The sequence below is a fragment of the Capricornis sumatraensis genome, chromosome 4, assembly GCF_032405125.1.
Source record: "Capricornis sumatraensis isolate serow.1 chromosome 4, serow.2, whole genome shotgun sequence".
Classification (NCBI taxonomy): Eukaryota; Metazoa; Chordata; class Mammalia; order Artiodactyla; family Bovidae; genus Capricornis; species Capricornis sumatraensis.
In genome coordinates, this window is record NC_091072.1 from 46,798,668 (window position 1) to 46,820,083 (window position 21,416).

General features: G+C 41.3%; 1 protein-coding gene across 1 annotated transcript in view; it reads left to right on the plus strand.

Moving 5' to 3' along the window:
* The first annotated feature begins 344 nt into the window (after positions 1 to 344).
* The window catches only part of TRHDE (thyrotropin releasing hormone degrading enzyme), a 460,588-nt gene continuing 439,516 nt past the window's right edge, over positions 345 to 21,416 (plus strand). The window contains exons 1-2 of the mRNA XM_068971693.1: positions 345 to 1,243; positions 13,910 to 14,183. Of these exons, the coding sequence (XP_068827794.1) occupies positions 345 to 1,243; positions 13,910 to 14,183 (1,173 nt within the window). The remainder of the gene's footprint in view (positions 1,244 to 13,909; positions 14,184 to 21,416) is intronic.

A 21,416-nucleotide genomic window follows, 5' to 3' on the forward strand; every position in this document is an offset into this window, starting at 1 on the left:
CGGGGGCAGCCTGCGCCCTGGAGCCGGGCGCCCGCCGAGGAAGTAGTGCGCGCTCTGGGGCGAGCGAGACGCTCTCCAAGTTGGGCGCGTCCCAGAGCCCGCTGGCCCGCGCCCCTGCAGCCAGTGTGATGTCCGGAGAGAGGCGGGGCTGATGGGGGGCGTCGCGGGCGCTATCGCCTACGGCCAGAGCCCGTCTTAAAAGACGCCGGGCCGGCCTCCCCAGGGTCGCAGCTGGCGTCGCGCCCTCGGCTGGCGCGCGCTCTGATGCAGACGCTGCCGGTGGCCCGGGTGGCCCGCTCACGGGGGGCGCCCGAGGGGGCGGGGGAGGAGGAGGAGGCTGTGTGATGGCCCTAGACGGCGAGCGGGGGAAACAAGAGGAGGAGAAGAAAAAGAAGAAGAAGAAAAAGAAGAGGAAGAAGAAGGAGCTGGGGGCTCAGAAGAGCGGCTCCCTCTTCGCGGCCGCGATGGGCGAGAACGACGCCGCGCTCCGGGCAGGCGGCAGGGGGCTCTCGGACCCGTGGGCGGACTCCGCGGGGGTGCGGCCCCGCACCACCGAGCGCCACATCACGGCGCACAAGCGGCTAGTGCTGGCCTTCGCGGTGTCCATCGTGGCGCTGCTCGCGGTCACCATGCTCGCCGTGCTCCTCAGCCTGCGCTTCGACGAGTGTGGGGCGAGCGTGCCGTCCGGCGCCGACGGCGGGCCGGCGGGCTTCCCGGCGCGCGGCGGCAACGAGAGCCTTCCGGGCCCGGCCCGACGGAACCACCACGCCGGCGGGGACCCCTCGCAGCCCGCGGCAGGCGCGGAGGCCACCGCTGAGACCCCGTCCGCCCAGCCGCCGTCTGGGGAGAAGCGCGAGCAGTGGCAGCCGTGGACGCAGCTGCGCCTGTCCGGCCACCTCAAGCCGCTGCACTACAATCTGATGCTCACCGCCTTCATGGAGAACTTCACCTTCTCCGGCGAGGTCAACGTGGAGATCGCGTGCCGGAACGCCACTCGCTACGTCGTGCTGCACGCCTCCCGGGTGGCGGTCGAGAAGGTGCAGGTGGCCGAGGACCGGGTGGCCGGGGCGGTCCCGGTGGCCGGCTTTTTCCTCTACCCGCAAACCCAGGTCCTGGTGGTGGTGCTGAATAGGACTCTGGACGCGCAGAGGAATTACAATCTGAAGATCATCTACAACGCCTTGATCGAGAACGAGCTCCTGGGCTTCTTCCGCAGTTCCTACGTGCTCCATGGGGAGAGAAGGTACGGAGGGAGGCGGTGCCCCGCGCCGCCCCACCCAGCCAGGCTGCTCTAAACCGCCGGCCAGCCGGCGACCAGGGGACCGGGCGAGCTTCGGATACACGGGGCGGGGGGGCAAGGATGGAGGGAAGGAAGTGAAGGTGGGATAGGGCCATCGCCCAGAACTCTCGGGGTCGTCCTGAGGCTTGGGTTCTTCCTGCAGCCAACTCCACAAACTCACTCACCGGTACCAAATGCCACTCTAGGCTGGGACCCCCTGCCTCGTTAAAGTTGCTTAGACAGGCAGAGCACACAGCTTTTTTTTTTTTTTTTTAAAGAATGATGTATAATCTGAGCGGCCCCAGGCCAAGGTGACATCAAAACCCTGCCAGCTTACCGTGGAGGGAAAATAGGTGAGCGCCAGAGGCCAGGGTCGCAGCCCGGTGAGGAGTCAGGACGCGGGAGGCAGGGCCAGGTCCTACCCCCTCTCCCTGCCCCCCCACCCCCACCCCCACCCCGCCCCAACGTCCCACGCCCGCTTCTGGAAGGCCTAGAGCTGTGGACAGGCATTGGCCTCACGAAGTTTTGCAAAACTGGAAGTTGAGAGTCTGGACAGTAAGAGCCTGTCCCAGTGACAGAGTAAGGGAGGGCGTGGGGTGGGGGTGGTGGCAGCTGCCTTGGCCAAAGCCAGCCAGGAATGTTCTTGCTGGTGCTTCCCACTCTCCTAAGGCAGAGTGACTCCTGTTTGTTCCTGACTTACTGCCTCTGGAAATGACTCCAGTGGTGAAAAGGGAAAAGCTAAGTGTCAGTCTCAAATGCCTTATTAGTGAGTGCCTTTGGTGCTTCTCTTAGATTTGGACGGTATTCTGTTCCTTATTTTTTTGAGAAGCTGTGGGGTTTTTCACCGCTTGTTTAGAGTCCAGCAGAACTGGGTTCAGATCACAGCTTCAACTCTACTGGTGGTGAAGGCTTGCAGAAGCTGATTAATCTGTCACCAGGTCCTGGCAATGACTACTTCTAGTGCTTAATGAGCGTCCTGTATCAACTCAATCTTACAGGAGCCCCAGGAGCCTGGGTGCTGTTAACACTCCCTGTTTTACTGATGGGGAAGAGGAAGCACCAAGAAGTGGAGTAACTTGTAATATAGCGAAACGACAAAGCAGGTTTTAGACTTAGGCACTTTGGCTCCAGAACCTCTACTTTTAGTTTTAACTTGGTGAAAATAATAATAATATCCTCATGGAATTGTTGCAGATGTCCATGAATAAATGCATTGAAAAGCACTTAACCTTGTACTTGGCACATACAGTGCCCACTCATGTTATGAGTGTCCCATGGTAGCAAGCCCTCAAGCATGTTGTTGAATGCATAAACAAGTGATTTTTGTTTTTTCCCTGACCCCTTGCATTTGAAATAACTGAATAGTTAAATGGCTATGGGGCCAGGGAATAACCCAAATGAACTTAAAAATGAAATCAACCTTTGAAGTGGAGGCAGGTTGGAGATTAGTAATGGTGCCATTGGCAGAGACTGTCTTGTTCTCTAGAGAGTCTAATGACAGCAGAAAACTTGGGATCAGAGCAGTCCAGGGCTCCTGGGGTCAGCAGACTGGGCAGCAGAGAGCTGGGACTCAAACTTAGGTTTTCTGAACCCTGGACTAGAGCTCATGCTGTCTGGAAACTCCCAGAAGTTGCTATAGTATAAGAGGCTGGGAAAATTTCAGTGTGTTATGAGATAACACAAAAGTTTTAATATTTATAGAGTGCTGTGGTATAACCTCATCTGAATAAATTGCCCAGTGCTTTAGTGGTTAGGGACCCTGGTGACTCAGATGGTAAAGAATCTGCCTACAATGCAGGAGACCCAGGTTCAGTTCCTGGTTTGGGAACATTCCCTGGAGAAGGGAATGGCAATCCACTCCAGTATTCTTGCTGGAGAATTCCATGGAGAGGAGCCACGGGGTCACAGAGTCCAGCACGACTGAGTAACTAACACACTTAGTGGTTGTGTGCTAATTAAAACCTCCTATAAGTGAACATATAAATTATTCATAAACTCCTAAGACCAGATGTAGATAATTTAAAACCGCTTCCACCACGTTCTCTGACATAGTCTCAAGAATATAGAGGAAAAGTGAAAGTGAAGTCTCTCAGTCGTGTCCGACTCTTTGAGACCCGTGGACTGTAGCCCACCAAGCTCCTCCGTCCATGGGATTCTCCAGGCAAGAATACTGGAGTGGGTTGCCATTTCCTTCATCCAGAGGATCTTCCCAACCCAGGGATCGAACCCAGGTCTCCCGCATTGCAGGCAGACGCTTTAACCTCTGAGCCACCAGGAAAAGGGGTTTTTTAAAAGATCCATGAGCACGTCAAATGTAGGGGAAAAGCATAGCAGGAAAGTTTGCATGTTATGTCAAAATGCCAATAGTGGGAACTGCATATCATTACTGCTAATCTTGCTGTAGTGAAATAAGTATTTCCAGCAAATCCTGTTTTTTCTGAGCTGTGCCAAAATATATTTGGTGGAACTGAGCTTGCTGTGGTCAGTGCTTTCAAATTAACAGAACTCTTAAAAGGACCAGATGTTCCTGCTTGACCTATAACTGATTTCTTGTACCCCAGTGCATATTTATATTCCAAGTCTGCTTCATTTTCCCCAAAGATGTAAATAACGTGGTTGGGAGTTTAGCCTAGTGCCTATGTAGCTAAACACTGCATCCCATTAACACTCCAGGATTTGGCATTTTTGGAGATCTTAGCATGGTTTTATACTAAGCAGCCTCTTAGAAAAAGTACTTGTTCTTTTTTTTTTTTTCCCTTCAACATCAGAATGAATATGATAATTTCTTATATGTTTCTGCTAGAGTTGATAAGGCAAAAGAAATCAAATCAAACATGTCACAGTTATGTCAAAATAAGATATATTAAGCTTCTTATGTTTGTTTGTTTGTTGTTCCTATGGATACTTGGAGAATTTTTAAGCACACCAATATGAGGAACTCAGATAGAGTTAGATTTTTATTGGTGATGATTCTGTCCCCCAAATGCAATGTAAATCGACATTTTAAAACATACTTTTCAAAAGGACTTAAATGCAAACTCTAAACTTTCATTTGTTTAGTGACTGAATGTCTTGGTCTTTTAGTTAGAATTTTTTCCAATTTAATTATCAGACAATTTCTGTAATGAAAGTATTTAATCTGGCAATAGGGAGTCACATTGAGTAATTTGAAAGATTTAAAAAGAGCAATACTACCATTCTGTCCACCTGACATAGTCTATGCGGAAACAACTGGTTAATAATCAGTCTGATTTTCTGGTTCACTCCTTAGAGGCCTGAGAGGTATAATTTGGGCAGAACAGGGCAACAAGATTTCATTATGTGCCGTATGCCTTTGACCCTGAAAAGTTTCATCCCCCAGGGGGTTTTGGAGGGGCCTGGTTTTTGCTCTGTAGAGAAGATTTACCTCCCCTGGTTCCCATATTACAGTAGAGAAAGTTTAGAAGACAAGCTCTTCACTTGAGGCAAATCTTTTACTCTTGGTTCAACATTTGGAAATTTACCACTTGTTGAATATTGCAAATAAATTCTCTTAAATTTGAAATGTTTACACATATCAGTAAATGATCTCTGTTAGGCAGAATACCCACTCACTTTTCCCTCAAGTAGGTGGGCAGCAGGCAGATACATGCCATAATATCTTGTAGTAGAATACACTTGCTTAGAATTAGGCAAAATCTTCATTTACCTGAAGTAATTGATGCTTTGGGGTAGCCAGATGGTGAGCATACCCGTGTTTAAGGTAAGATACCTTAATTTAGATCCAGATGGTCGGATTGAAAGAGGAAGCTTACCCAAAGTAAAAGACCGTCTTATTCACTTTCAAAAGGGACACCCTTTTTCTTTGACAAACTTTGAGTCTGTGACATGCCACAGTGAGAGAAGACAGAATGAAAAGAGGAGGTCTTTTTCTTTCAAGGGTTATTCAGAGAGAAACCATGATCTCCAAGTAAAATGGAAGGATAAAATTATGGTTCTCACAGAAAATTGCAAAAAGCTCCTTTGCAAAAATGTTGTGGAGAGCATAAAAGATTCTATGGGTAGGCATTTGATCATTTGTGATATTAGTGTGGATGGTTTAATGCTTTGTACTTTTCCTGAAATGAATTAATTTAATTCAAAAAACCATGGCATTTAATAAAAATAAGAAAAATATGTTGAGAGCAGTCTTACTTCTCCCATTCACTCTGCACGGAGACATCTTTACATGAACAAATCAGAATATATGGCTTTTTCCCCCTCTGTAGAGAGAGAAATCTAGGAGAATCATTTGTTTCTGTGAAAACTTTTTGTATGATTCCTTAACGGACTTGTTTAACTCATTGTTTTCCTGTCAAGGCAGACACAGCCGTGTGGCCAATCTGAGTCCAGTGTTGGATTTTGGTTACAGCTCAAAATGCTATCAGTAAACTAAATTAGAAAATATTGGGAAAAAAGTTTTGACCATTTAATAGTCACTTATTCAGGGAGGAAAATTCATGTAATTGGTGTTTGTCTCGCTATGTTTTTTGGTCACCCTGGATAGTCATAAAGTATACCTTATTTATGAAAGAGTTAAGTTAATTTGTCTGTGTATTTTTTCTTCAAAGTAACTCTAAACAGGGCCTATCTGCTCTGGACCTCTATGTTGGGTTTGCGTAGCATGTTTATTTTCTCAAACCAATTTTTGCCACCATGTATGTATATGGGCTGCAGACAACAGTATAGGGCAGTAATTTAGGCTTGCTTGAGGATGATTATGGCATTTGAATGATATAAGAATGGGACTCGCTTCTTTAAGCATGGCTTTTAAGAGTGATATAAAAAGAGTGTAGAAGAAATAGTCTACCTTTAATATGTGTTTGACCCTCTATAAGGAAGAGTGTCCCCCATAACCCCAGGCTCATTCATCCTCCTATCCCACCAGCAATGATCATCACCTTGTTGTCCTTTTAATTCAAAATTATACCAGTGGCTGGATTCCTCCAGATTTTCTCAAAGATCCATGCAATCTTGCTTTTTGCCACTAGAGAGTAGCTGCTCTCTCCAACAGAATTTTGCTACAGAGGATCTGAGAGGATCTAAAGATGCAAAACACTTCTTGCCCCTCCCAGTTCTTTGGATAGTCTGGAATAATTCACAAACAGGCACAGCTGGATGGTGGTCCTGATGGGGCTGTAAGGGTGAAGTAAGAGTGGCAAGACCTTACTGAGTGGGGCTGAGCTGGGGTGAAGAGTCCCTGGCTCCCCACTCCCCTCCCTGTCCCCAGGTGTGCCTTCTTGGTCTCTGAATACACCACTCGCTTATTAAGGCGCTCTGGCAGTGGTTGCACCGCAACAGGCGTGGTGAAGTCAGTTTAATTATTTGGATATTTTCTCATGACTACACAGCTCAAAAAACAAACAAACAAACAAAAAAAAACCCCAAAACCAAAGGATGTAAAAAGAATGAAGTTTTAAAATTACCCTTGTTGGTTACTTTTTATCCCTTTTAAGAAGAGGTTCGAGCACTACTAGTTGTGTTGCTGGATGGAAAAGTGTATGTGTGTTCAGGGACTCTGGAACCAGACTGCCTTTGTTTATGTCCTGACTCTTCCACTTAATTAGCTTTATGACCTTGGCCAGGTTTCTTATTGTTCTGTGTCTGGTATCCTTATCTGCAAAACAGGGATAATGATATCCTCTTTAGTGGGGTTATTGGGGAGGATATTAAATGAGATAAGTAATAAAGCGCTTAGAACAGTGTCTGACAGTTGCTAAGTATTTGTGGGTATGAAATACAATTATATTGTTACATGGCTGGATAGCTATTCTTCGAGCTGGTACAGGGTCATTTAGGTTCAATGTTGTTGCCTTAGGCTTCCCCTTATTCTCAAGGCAGTGTGTAAACGGTCACTTTGGACATTCCTTCCACTGCTGTTTGTTTTGCCCCCTAAGCAGAGTTCAAAAGACAGGGAGAAAAGCAGAGCCCTTCCACAATGAAGAAGAGAGAGAAGAAAAAGGCTGTGGTATTTTATAGCTAGAGAAACCCCATGCTTGGTCCAGACGCTGCGATAGAGAGGGTCGAGGGAGCAGGAAGAGGGTGTGAAGCAGAAGGAACTCGTAACTCTGATTAGTGCCCTGCTATCTCAGCAGTGAGAAAAGTAGAAAACAGTGACTGAAGGGTCAGGAGGGCTTGTTGCTGGAAGCCAGTACAGGAAATAGAAAAACCTCCAGTGCCAGGGGAAAGGCACATCGGTCATTAGCTACTGCTCCGCAGACTGCATTTGAGTGCCACCAGTAGCACTTATTTATGATACTTACATAATACTTTTTCTCTTTCCAATATTAAACAAATGAATCTCAGACACTAGTTTATTTATCCTTATGAGAACCTAATATTATGACTCAGGAAAGTAATTCTAGTGAGTCCATAATACTCTTCAACAATGGTGATCAAGTACTTGGTACTCATTTTTGAGAAGAGTATTTAGTGCACAAAAATGAAAACAATTATGAATATTATGCTCTGTTTTTATAACACGATAATTCACATATGCACCACTTCCTACATACATATTGCTGGTATTATTGCATTATGTTTTTAGTTTACTAGAATGGTTATTTAAAAAAATATACTACACATTTGCTTATAGCACTGAATATTCAGCAGGAGCACTTCTCTTCTGAAATGGCAGCGTCTTAGTGACTCATTGCAGTACATGAAAACACAGTCTAAACAACGACCCATTTTGCCTTAAAACGTTTTGTCATCGAGTAATAATTTGCACTTTGATCAACAGTCTTCACTTTCAATGGGCCGTGGGTCACTTCCATGACCTCGTCACTGTCCAGTTACTAAAAGCAGTTGAAGAGTAACTAGATGACCCACTGGATCACTTCTTTCAATCTGGGGAGTTTTTGTTACTAATCTTAAACTTTTGCAACAGTAGGCAAATTGCTGTTGTGACAGAAGCAGCTTCAAAGATTATCATCCATTGTGCTGTATGTGTGGTCTGGATAGGTGTGGCCGAAACAGAAGCCTTCCAGAAATGCCCTGCCATTGTGAGGTTCTCTTGGTTTTTGGTGGGTTCCACAATGAAACATGAATCAATCTGAATACGAGCCGTGTTATGCAAATATTTGTTTCCTTTGCATATATTAACTTTATGAAAAGGCAAACTGAAAATAATGGAACAGAAATTGTTTGTATCACCTACTGTAATTTGTTGGCAATATCAGCCACTGTTAATGCATTATTTCAGCTGAATCTGATCGTAATGATTCGACACAAGTAGCTTGCCTAGTGAACTTCCGTAGAAATAAGAAGAAATCAATTCTCTATATCCTTCAGAGGCAACATAGAGCTTTAAGCTCTACTGCTTAGCATAAACAAAATGTCAAATACACAAGTAGTTAAGAAATCAAATAATTTATTTTAGATACAAGAGAATTAAAATACATGTATATTATTCATTTTTCTAGTTATGCTAAAGTGATATTCTTAGAATAACACTTCCAGGATGTTACTTTTGGTAGTGAAATTCCTTTATGATAATAGGATGATTCTATAAAAGATAAAAATGTTTTTGTTTGAGAAAGCAGGAGAAAAATAGATGACAAAATACTTTTCCCCATTACCTTCTGCCTCCTGCTGTTTTATTTTTACTTCTTGCTGTATTTACATATGTATTTCATATCCTTACTGTATATTAAAGTGTTCTCTATTTTAAATTAATTTTTTTGTATGTTTTTTTCTACCTGGTGTACTGCTACTACCTCGAACTCTGCCTCAAATTTGCTTAAAAACCAAACTCATTATTTTCTATTCCCAATCTCTTTCTCTAGAGGTCTTTGATGTTTTTAGTGACAGTAAGCAGGAAAGAGGTCTCAATTCCACTACTTGAAAGCAATCATCAGATACATGCAATGAAGATTATGTTTTTGAAACCCAATAGACACTATTGCCCACTGAGGGCCCCAAGCCTGAAACTGGCTCTCTTTGTTAGAAAGGAGACTATCCAGGGAGAGAGGTATTAAAGATAGATGGGCAATACTGAGATCTGAGAAAACCAGAACCTCTAAGAGAGCAAATAGGACGTTAACTTAATATGTGAGTTAAAGCCTTTTTAAAAGCTTCTTTCTGTGCCACCTGTAGTCCACTTGCTCACTTCTCCATCCATCTCTGACCCTTAAAGTAGTGCCCAGGCTTCAAGACCAGTTCTTAACTTCCTCCTCCATAAAGCCTTCTTTCACTTCTTAAGACAGGTGGTTCTCAGCGAGGTCGGTGCTGCCTCCCGGGGCACATTTGCAGTGTCCGGGGACTTTTGGGTTGTCACAGCTGGGGAGAGGCGTTGCTACTGTCCTCTAGCAGTAGACGTCTAGGATGCTGCTAAGCCCAAGATGGGTCTAAAAAGAGAATTATCCATCCTAAAATGTCACTAGTGTCAAGAATTCCAGCACTGAACCACCCATACTTACATTGAAAACAGAAAAGTCAGTAGTGCCAAGGCTGAGAAATCTCGCATTAGAAGATGTAACTTCTTCATGCATTCGTCATGGCCTTTTGTGCAAAACCTGTCTAGGCTTATGTTTTATTTATTTTATCAGAGTAGAAACTCCTTGAGGGAAGGAACATATATGTTTATCTTTATCTCCACAGCATTAAACACTCAAGAATGATGACCAAGAGAAGCAAATGTATATAGATCTTGTAGCAAAAAGCTAACTAGCAATAAGTATTTTAAAATCATCTCATCAAATTCAAGAACTATTTTATTTCTAATTTTTATTCAGTTATAGGTTCTCAACATGAAAAAGACCCTAAGCGTAGCCTAGCTCAATTGCTCTTCTTTTCCAAGGGGCTTGTTTTGATTTGCTAAAAACTGAATTGAAATTCAATTGCAATCGTCCTCAGGTGCCAGACTGTGAAATTGGTATTTCCTCATTTAGACATTATCAAATATATGCTAGCCCTCAGTGCATGGCTATAAATATACTGTGTGTAGGAATTCATTAAGAATATTAATTGCAGAAAAGTCACTAGTTGATTTTTATAGTTCCTTTCAACCCTGAGAATCAGCAATTTAATTGCTGGCCCTTACTAACATATTTACTTACTATGTGAGGCAAAAAGAGACTTGAACATGACATGATTCCTCTGCATAAATATTTGGTTTATTAATTTCTCATTAGCCCAGAGGTATTTAGATATTCTACATATAATAAATTCCTACCCTTTAATTACTCAATACCAAAGACACCTTTGATTTTTTACCTAATGACCAGTAGATTCTAAATGCAACCTCTCTGTTGAACTCTTAAGGAAATTTCCCCTAGTATTATTAGTAGTTTTAATGTATTGTATATATTTTTCTTTTCAGGTAGATTGCAAAAGCCTTAAGGACAAAAATGATTCTATCTTGAAAAAAAGTCCTGCCACATGGAGTGAAAATCTCACACATGGCAGACAGTGTCTAAGTGCTCAAAGACAAGACTTGGATTTCTCAGTACTTGGAAGTGAACATATTTCCTTGTATATTAAATTTCATAAGTATCTTTTAAATGGCCTCAGTAAAGAAATAAGAAGCCTTAGTGACCATTTTAATTAATAAAAGAGTTAAGATTCAAGAACATTTTGAAGACAAAAAAGCATGTGAAGAGGAAATTGTAAATGAGTGCATCTTAACAAATAGTTACTGATATTTCGTTAAGCAAAAACTATATTGCTATTGTTGTAGCCACGTGTTCTGGAAACAAACTCACTCAGAAGGACAGTGCAGTTAGTGGAGTGCAGTGTATTACACCGGCGGGCCCAAGGCAGAATCTCCTCTTAGCCAAGGACCCCAACCAGCATTTGTGAAAATCTTTTATACCCCATGTGTATGGGTCTGAACCCACCACTCCAAATTCCTTGAGACTTACATAAACCAAGGAAAATACAATCCTAATAACCCCATCATTCACGTGCTATGTGCTCATGTGCTCACACAGTTAAACAGTTAGCCAATAATCAATAAACCCGAGTTTATACTCCGATTGATACAGAAAAACTTATGGCCTGTCTGGAGGAAGGGGTGATTAGTGTATGTTTTCTCCTAGGCGATGAGTAACCTAGATACGATCTTCAAGGTTCCCCTGTCTGGAGGCACTAAACACAGAGTTCAGAGTCCATTGGAAAGGTGGCTGAGCACGATCAGCATGAACAGGCCTAAGATGGATTCCAGGCCCTATGAATTCCTTCCTCACTATCAGTAGAAAATAGGGAAAATATTGCCAAGATGCTAGCAGATTTGGAAACAAAAACTTTTATGACCAATAGTCAAAATAAAACCTTGCTTATAAATTGTGGGTGAACATTCATTTTGCTGTTTTTGAAATAGAATTACCTTTTTCTCGGACACAGAAAATGTGGATTCCAGACCCAGCTTTGCACTAATTGCCTGTGTAACTTTAGATAAATCACTTACCCTACTGGAACTACTTTTTCATTTTAGGAATTTATGAAAGCTGGACAATTTGTTTCTAAGATTGCTTCCAACTTTAACTTTATATTTTTTCTAAAGATTTATAGTTAAAACTTCTTTCCTAAATATTATCTCATTTTATCATCTCAACAGTTTCATAAGGGAAGCCTAGAAATATTTTCCTTCTACTAATGAAAAAATAAACTCAGGCAGTAAAGTGATTTACCCAAGCCTGGTATGTAGCAGCTCAGTAATGCTTCAAGATAATTCTTGAAACCCTTCTCTCAGAGGAAATATACAATTAATCTTTAAAATGTCTTATTTTCTCTGTTTGAAAACTAAGCTTTTAAGAAGTAGTCCCTCAATAATACATGTGTCATAATTTTTAAAAGTATAAGCATTTACATTTTATGGTTTGATCCAGGGATAGCCAATAAGATTCAATATACATGTCAGCCTCTATTGATTGGTATAGCTCCCTGAAGTGCTGTGTTGAGAATAATTTTGAGGCCAAGTTTGGGCTCAGCAGGAAAGTGTGCCGTGTGAGATTAAGCAAGAACTCTGTGGATGATGGGGAAGGCAGGGTGGGTAGAGGAACGACTGTGGGGATAAGAGCCTTCTGAAGAGATGGCTGTAGCACTCAGTAATGTTTTACCAAGGGTTTGATATTGATTTGCCTTAGCTACAGTTTTAACTAGTATTATTTAAAAAGTTTGGGGCTTCTCCAGTGGCTCAGTGGTAAAGAATCGGCCTTCAATGCAGGAGACCCAGATTCAATCTTGTCAGAAAGATCCCCTGGAGAAGGAAATGGCAATTCACTCCAGAACTCCCCCCTGGGACATTCTGTGGACAGAGGAGCTTGGAAGGCTACAGTCCATGGGGTGGCAAAGAGTAGGACACAGCTGAGGGACTAAGCGTGCACTTGCGCATATAAAAAGTACAATTAACTTAGAATCTTCACAAATAATGGCCCTCTTTTTAAGTTAAAGGAGTGTCTGTCTTCAAGTATGTAGTTTGGGTATTTTGATTTGAAAGAATGCAGAGGGTGTTTCTAGAGTTTAAATGAGATGCAACTTTGCAGCTTGATCTGAAAACCAGAGTGGATTCAATATAATATATATATGCACATATTGATGTGCATATTTACTATACAGATATTTATTATATTAACATATAATAATATATCCTGTATATAGCAAATATATACTGTGAGTGGTAGAAATCAATGGTCTCTGGATCATTCTGTGTAAATGCATGTTCTATCATTCTAAGAAAGGTCAGAGATGCTGTGAACCAGTGGCTGCCATTTATTACCTCCTGCTGGGTGCTGTTCATCTGGTCACACCTTTATATCCTCCTTTTCCATTCTACTAAGTTTTACAATGCTTTTTAAGTTGGGCATGGTTATTTCTTTTTAAGCAATGAATAGCTGCACCTTACGGAAATTTGGTAATCATCCAAGATGATATGGTTAAGAAATGTTGTGGAGTCAGAATGCAGACCAAATTTTGTCAGGTTTCAGAGTCCATTTCCTTAACAAAACCAGGACACATCTTGCTGAAATTTGAGTACGTAGATGTTTCCTAGTGATCATCTGTGTCTTACTTGTATCTAATGACAACTTTTGGATTTGATTTCATTGTCTTTACTAGTTGAACAGTTTCAACCAGTTTCAGAGAGGAGAGAGAGGCATACCACATAGGAGAACCATTATTTTCTAATACTTTCCAATATGATGACGAGTTGTTTTCTGTAAAGTGTCAGTTTTGCCTAATAAGCACAACTCTGGGCTTCCCTTGTGGCCCAGCTGGTAAAGAATCCACCTGCAATGTGGGAGACCTGGGTTCAATCCCTGTGTTGGAAAGATCCCCTGGAGAGGGGAAAGGCTACCCACTGCAGTATTTTGACCTGGAGAATTCCATGGACTGTATAGTCCATGGGATCGCAAACAGTCAGACGCCACTGAGTGACTTCCATTTTCACTGGGTTTAGAGAATTTACTTTAGTTGAGACAAAAAGTTTTCTGATAATTTTTTGTTGTTGGCGAAACAGGCATGAAGTATGCTTTTGTACCATTCATGTACTTAAGTTTGGTTCAGGAAAAAAGTGTCTTGTAATTTGCAAAAGGATTTTATTAACAGAAGTATATAAAGTGATCATAACTTAAGTCATAAATGTAATTGAAAATGTCATTTTCTTTTTTCCAGATTCCTCGGTATTACTCAGTTTTCGCCTACACATGCCAGAAAGGCATTTCCTTGTTTTGACGAGCCAATCTACAAGGCTACCTTCAAAATCAGCATCAAGCATCAAGCAAGCTATTTATCTTTATCCAATATGCCAGTGGAAACTTCTGTATTTGAGGAAGACGGATGGGTTACGGATCACTTTTCACAAACCCCTCTCATGTCCACGTACTATTTAGCCTGGGCAATTTGCAACTTCACATACAGAGAAACTACCACCAAGAGTGGGGTTGTAGTAAGTATTTTAAGCTTAATGTTGTTTTTGAATAATATATGCTGATATCTGGATTAACAATGACTCATTTCTCTCTTCTTCCCATCTTATATAGCTGAATTCTTTTCTTAATCCTTGGAAGGAAAATTATCTTCTTGGTTTCAGAGTCGGAGAGGAACTTCTCTTCCTTACCCAGCCTTCTTATTAATTTAATCACTTTCCCACCCCTGCCATTCCTGTTCCTTTTGATCACCTGATTATCTCTGCAACAGCTGTTGTCTGTTATGGGAAATTGCCTGTTTTTATTTATATGATGATAAAGCTTCTTTTTATTATAAAATATTTCACACATAAAGAAAATGTGGAGAATAATATTATAAGCTCCATATACCTACTAGCCAGCTCTATAGAATCTGAACATTTGTTCCAGTCTCATTTAATTTTTGAAAAAGTAAAACATGTTGGATAGAGTTGAAGCCCCCTGTGGAGCCCTGCCTGATATTGTTGCCTTGCCTCCTACCTCCTACCTGGCCCTGAATTTGAATTTTGTCATTTCTATGCATATTATCACACAATTATTAAGTATATTATTCACTATTAAGTATAAGTGACATCGCTCAGTGGTGTCCGACTCTTTGCGACCCTATGGACTGTAGCCCACCAGGCTCTTCCATCCATGGAATTTTCTAGGCAAGAGTACTGGAGTGGGTTGCCATTTTCTCCTCCAGGGGATCTCCGCTACCCAAGGATTGAACCAGGGTCTCCCGCATTGCAAGCAGATGCTTTACCATCTGAGCCACCAGGGAATCAATCAATCATTATTAAGTATAAATCTGTTTAGATAATTCCATGCTTTAAAATTTCATATAAGTGGTTTTATATTACAGATAATCATTTCTTCAACTTATTTTTATTTGATTTCATTTTTGCTTAAAATTATGTTTTTGTGGCTTATCTGAATAGAGTGGTTGAATGAATATATTAAAATTTCCTTTCCTCCTATAGATGAACAATTTAGTGTTTCCTGATTTTTCAGATTAACAACAATGCTTAGTGAACATTTTTGCACCTAAATTCTTCTGCTAATGTGCTAGAATTTCTGTAATGTACGAAGCTTCTTTTAACCCATAGCACCCATATGTATAGAAATATGTACTTAGATAAGGGTGTTATACAGGAAGCCTCGAGAATTCACTCTCTGTATTAAATTTATAACAAAAGTCAATTGGATTCTTTATGATCATTACCATTTGTGACACCATTCATTATTCCAGGTACTTTTGACATGCTATTGTCTTGCATTAATCAGACTAAAGCAGGCCATGCTCACTTAACAACTTCGTCTTCATTTTGATGGCTTATGCAATAAATATGCATTTATTTTAAGTTTCATGCCAACCCTAAAGCAAGGTATTATAATTCCATTTTTCCAAGTGAATAAATTTAGGTGGCGCCAGTGGTAAAGGTCGTGCCTGCCAATACAGGGGACATTAGAGATGTGGGTTTTATCCCTGGGTCGAGAAGATCCCTTGGAGGAGGAAATGGCCACCCATTCCAGTATTCTTGCTTGGTGAATCCCACAGACAGAGTAGCCTGGTGGTGTATGGTCCATGGGGTCGCAAAGGGTCGGACAGGATTGAAGAGACTTAGCATGCACAAATTTAGGGTTAGAGAGGTGAAATAACTTTATCGGAGTAAAAGGTAAGTGAGTGGTAGGGCTGCAAGACTAAGTTCTTACGGTATGACCCTACGTTTTGGGCTCTCAGCCCCCATGCCCCTCCTCATGCTGTATTTACCATTTCACCTGTGTTTCTGTATGAGAGTCCAGGCAATGATTCTTTCCGTCCAATGCCCATTGTATCTGGTGTTACTCAAACATAACAGAAAAAGTGAATAGAAATCTATATTCTTATTCTGTAGGAAGTCCATAGCTCTATAACCGCCTAAATTTTGAATAATAGGTTTAGATAAACAAATTTTTCTTGCTGTTAACTTTCAATTTAAATCACCACAGAACCTATTTAAAAAATAAAATTTGCTTGCATGCAATTTTAATGCCATTACTAAAGAACTGTATATGGTGAGTTAATCTACATAGTCATTAAAAATAATACCCCTAAGTACTGACTGTAGAAGGCTAGAAAAAAGACATTTTGCTCTTTTGGACGTATACTTATTTAATATGTTTAATTCCTCTGGTATTTCTTGATATCTCCTATGGATATATACTTCAAGGCTATTCATGTTGGACTGTACAAAGAAAAGGAATACTAATATATGTCATTTCCTTTTACATCTTCAAAATTTGATGAGAGTTGCTGTGGGTCTCTTAGGAGCATAGGGTACATTGGAAGTGTTTTTCTCTTAGTATGATTTCTTTATCCTAGAAGTATTTTCAGCTCCACACCATTATGCTTGTTGCTAAATGATTCATGTTTTAGAACCAGATACACCCCAGTTATTTAGATATGACTTTTATTAGAGTTAAGAATTCAAGTGATTAGTAAACATTAAAAAATGTCTATTTAATTATTTTTAAGGAGAAAAGAGAAAGCATGCTACTAGAGAACACTGGAAGGGCAACTGAAATAAAATTTTTGTTGTATAATTTAAAAATACTAAGAGTAGTAAAATTGCTATTGGGAACCCTTATTTATCAACTGTGGAACTAAAATATAAAACCTGGTTCTCTTTTTTTGTCACCCCTTCTAAATCCAGCCTATTTTCTTTTTATTGCCATTCCTCTTTATTACTGAGAACATGGAATGACATTTCTGAACTCTTTAACAGCTAGGAGTGGAAGTTTAGCTTTAGACTCTTGGGTGTAGGATGGTCATATGAAATCCAGGTGATCATTTTGAATCAGAAACTGAAGGAGTTTCCTTTGAAATATGAGAGAGTAACTTGAAAAGCATCTTAATATACAGCTGAATGGAAGCCGAGCATCAAGTATGCATGTTTGAAGCATCATTATTTGCTTATCAAGTTATGTGTATTTTGCAAGGCACTAATTAGCTGCTCAGTTGTGTCTCACTCTTTGCAACCCCGTGGACTATAGACTGCCAGACTCCTTTATCCATGGAATTCTGCAGGCAAGAATACTGGAGTGGGTTGCCATTCCATTCTCCAGGGGATCTTCCTGACCCAGGGATCAAACCTGGATCTCCTGCTTTGCAGGTGGATTCTTTACCACCTGAGCCATCAGGGAAGCTCCTGCAAAGCACTATCCTAAGTGATTAAGAAGATTAAGAGAAGTCTGTCTGGCTTACTTCACTCTGTAAAATCGGCTCCAGTTTCATCCACCTCATTAGAACTGATTCAAATGTATTCTTTGTAATGGCTGAGTAACACAGTATACTAACGCATATATATGGAATTTAGAAAGATGGTAATGATAACCTTGTATGCGAGACAGCAAAAGAGACACAGATGTATAGAACAGTCTTTTGGACTCTGTGGGAGAGGGAGAGGGTGAGATGATTTGGGAGAATGGCATTGAAACATGTATAATATCGTATAAGAAATGAATCACCAGTCCAGTTGTGATGCAGGATACAGGATGCTTGGGGCTGGTGCACTGGGATGACCCAGAGAGATGGTACAGGAAGGGAGGTGGGAGGGGGGTTCAGGATGGGGAACACGTGTACACCCATAGTGGATTCATGTTGATGTGTGGCAAAACCAGTACAATATTGTAAAGTAATTAGCCTCCAATTAAAATAAATACATTTTTTAAAAATAAAAAAATTAATATAAGAATTAAATATCTATTAATAAATTAATATGAGAACTAAATTTAAAAGTTAAATTAAAAAATTGAAATTGAAAAAAAAAAGTCTAAGATCCTTCTAGTAGAGTGATTGAAAGGCAACTTTCAAGTGGAATCCATACCTGTTGAATGTGAAGTTTCAGTTCAGTTCAGTTAAGTTCAGTTGCTCAGTCGTGTCTGACTCTTTGCGACCCATGAATTGCAGCATGCCAGGCCTCCCTGTCCATCATCAACTCCCAAAGTTCACTCAGACTGAAGTCCATTGAGACGGTGATGCCATTCAGCCATCTCATCCTCTGTCGTCCCCTTCTCCTCCTGCCCCCAATCCCTCCCAGCATCAGAGTCTTTTCCAATGAGTCAACTCTTCACATGAGGTGGCCAAAGTACTGGAGTTTCAGCTTTAGCATCATTCCTTCCAAAGAAACCCCAGGGTTGATCTCCTTCAGAATGGACTGGTTGGGTCTCCTTGCAATCCAAGTGACTCTCAAGAGTCTTCTCCAGCACCACAGTTCAAAAGCATCAATTCTTCAGTGCTCAGCTTTCTTCACAGTCCAACTCTCACATCCATACATGACCACAGGAAAAACCATAGCCTTGACTAGACGGACCTTTGTTGCAAAGTAATGTCTCTGCTTTTGAAATGCTGTCTAGGTTGGTCATAACTTTCCTTCCAAGGAGTAAGCGTCTTTTAACTTCATGGCTGCAGTCACCATCTGCAGTGATTTTGGAGCCCCCCAAATAAAGTCTAACACTGTTTCCACTGTTTCCCCATCTATTTCCCATGAAGTGATCAGACTAGATGCCATGATCTTTGTTTTCTGAATGTTGAGCTTTAAGCCGACTTTTTCACTCTCCTCTTTCACTTTCACCAAGAGGCTTTTTAGTTCCTCTTCACTTTCTGCCATAAGGGTGGTGTCATCTGCATATCTGAGGTTATTGATATTTCTCCCAGCAATCTTGATTCCAGCTTGTGCTTCTTCCAGCCCAGTGTTTCTCATGATGTACTCTGCATTTAAGTTAAATAAGCAGGGTGACAATATACAGCCTTGACGTACTCCTTTTCCTATTTGGAACCAGTCTGTTGTTCCATGTCCAGTTCTAACTGTTGCTTCCTGATCTGCATACAGATTTCTCAAGAGGCAGGTCAGGTGGTCTGGTATTCCCATCTCTTTCAGAATTTTCCACAGTTTATTGTGATCCACACAGTCAAAGGCTTTGGCGTAGTCAATCAAGCAGAAATAGATGTTTTTCTGGAACTCTCTTGCTTTTCCCATGATCCAGCGGATGTTGACAATTTGATCTCTGGTTCCTCTGCCTTTTCTGGAGAAGGGAATGGCAAACCATGTCAGTATTGTTGCCTTGAGAACCCCTTGAACAGTATGAAAAGACAAAATAATAGAATACTGAAAGAGGAACTCCCCAGGTCTGTAGGTGCCCAATATGCTACTGGAGATCAGTGGAGAAATAACTCTAGAAAGAATGAAGGGATGGAGCCAAAGAAAAACAATACCCAGCTGTGGATGTGACTGGTGATAGAAGCAAGGTCCGATGCTGTAAAGGGCAATATTGCATAGGAACCTGGAATATTAGGTCCATGAATCAAGGCAAATTGGAAGTGGTCAAACGAGATGGCAAGAGTGAACATCGACATTCTAGGAATCAGCGAACTAAAATGGACTGGAATGGGTGAATTTAACTCAGATGACCATTATATCTACTACTGCAGGCAGGAATCCTTTAGAAGAAGTGGAGAAGCCATCATGGTCAACAAAAGAGTCTGAAATGCAGTACTTGGATGCAGTCTCAAAAATGACAGAATGGTCTCTCTTCATTTTCAAGGTAAACCATTCAGTATCACAGTAATCCAAGTCTATGCCCCAACCAGTAATGCCAAAGAAGCTGAAGTTGAACGGTTCTATGAAGACCTACAAGACCTTTTTGAACTAACACCCAAAAAAGATGTCATTTTCATTATAGGGGACAAGAATGCAAAAGTAGGAAGTCAAGAAACACCTGGAGTAACAGACAAATTTGGCCTTGGAATGCGGAATGAAGCAAGGCAAAGACTGGTAGAGTTTTGCCAAGAAAATGCACTGGTCATAGCAAACACCCTCTTCCAACAACACAGGAGAAGACTCTACACATGGACATCACCAGATGGTCAACACCAAAATCAGATTGATTATATTCTTTGCAGCCAAAGATGGAGAAGCTCTATACAGCCAGCAAAACAAGACCAGGAGCTGACTGTGGCTCAGATCATGAACACCTTATTGCCAGATTCAGACTTAAATTGAAGAAGGTAGGGAAAACCACCAGACCATTCAGGTATGACCTAAATGAAATCCGTTATGATTATATAATGGAAGTGAGAAATAGATTTAAGGGACTAGATCTGATAGATAGAGTGCCTGATGAACTATGGACGGAGGTTCATGACATTGTACAGGAGACAGGGATCAAGACCATCCCCATGGAAAAGAAATGCAGAAAAGCAAAATGGCTGTCTGAGGAGGCCTTACAAATAGCTGTGAAAAGAAGAGGGGCAAAAAGCAAAGGAGAAAAAGAAAGATATAAGCGTCTGAATACAGAGTTCTGAAGAATAGCAAGAAGAGATAAGAAAGCCTTCCTCAGTGATCAATGCAAAGAAATAGAGGCAAACAACAGAATGGGAAAGACTAGAGATCTCTTCAAGAAAATTGGAGATACCAAGGGAACATTTCATGCAAAGATGGGCTCGATAAAGGACAGAAATGGTTGGATCCAACAGAAGCAGAAGATATTAAGAAGAGGTGGCAAGAATACACGGAAGAACTGTACAAAAAAGATCTTCACGACCCAGATAATCATGATGATGTGATCACTCATCTAGAGCCAGACATCTTGGAATGTGAAGTCAAGTGGGCCTTAGAAAGCATCACTGTGAACAAAGCTAGTGGAGGTGATGGAATTCCAGCGGAGCTATTTCAAATCCTGAAAGATGAGGCTGTGAAAGTGCTGCACTCAGTATGCCAGCAAATTTGGAAAATGCAGCAGTGGCCACAGGACCAGAAAAGGTCAGTTTTCATTCCAATCCCTAAGAAAGGCAATGCCAAAGAATGCTCAAACTACTGCACAGTTGCACTCATCTCACATGCTAGTAAAGTAATCCTCAAAATTCTCCCAGCCAGACTTCAGCAACACGTGAACCATGAAGTTCCAGATGTTCAAGCTGGTTTTAGAAAAGGCAGGGGAACCAGATGTTAAGTTTACCCATCCCCAGTATGGCTTAGCATTTTTCTAGTTAGTTGGCAACATTTAGAAATTGGGAAATGGCACATAACATTCTTTATATCTGGCTTCTCTTGAAAAATTGGAAAATCTTGTGACAGCTGGCTCACATTCTCACTTGGCAATATTTGTTCATTCATTTATTCCTTCAGCAAACTATCACAGAGTTTACTGCCATAAAACAAGCATTTTATTGCTTTCTGAGTTTCAGTGGG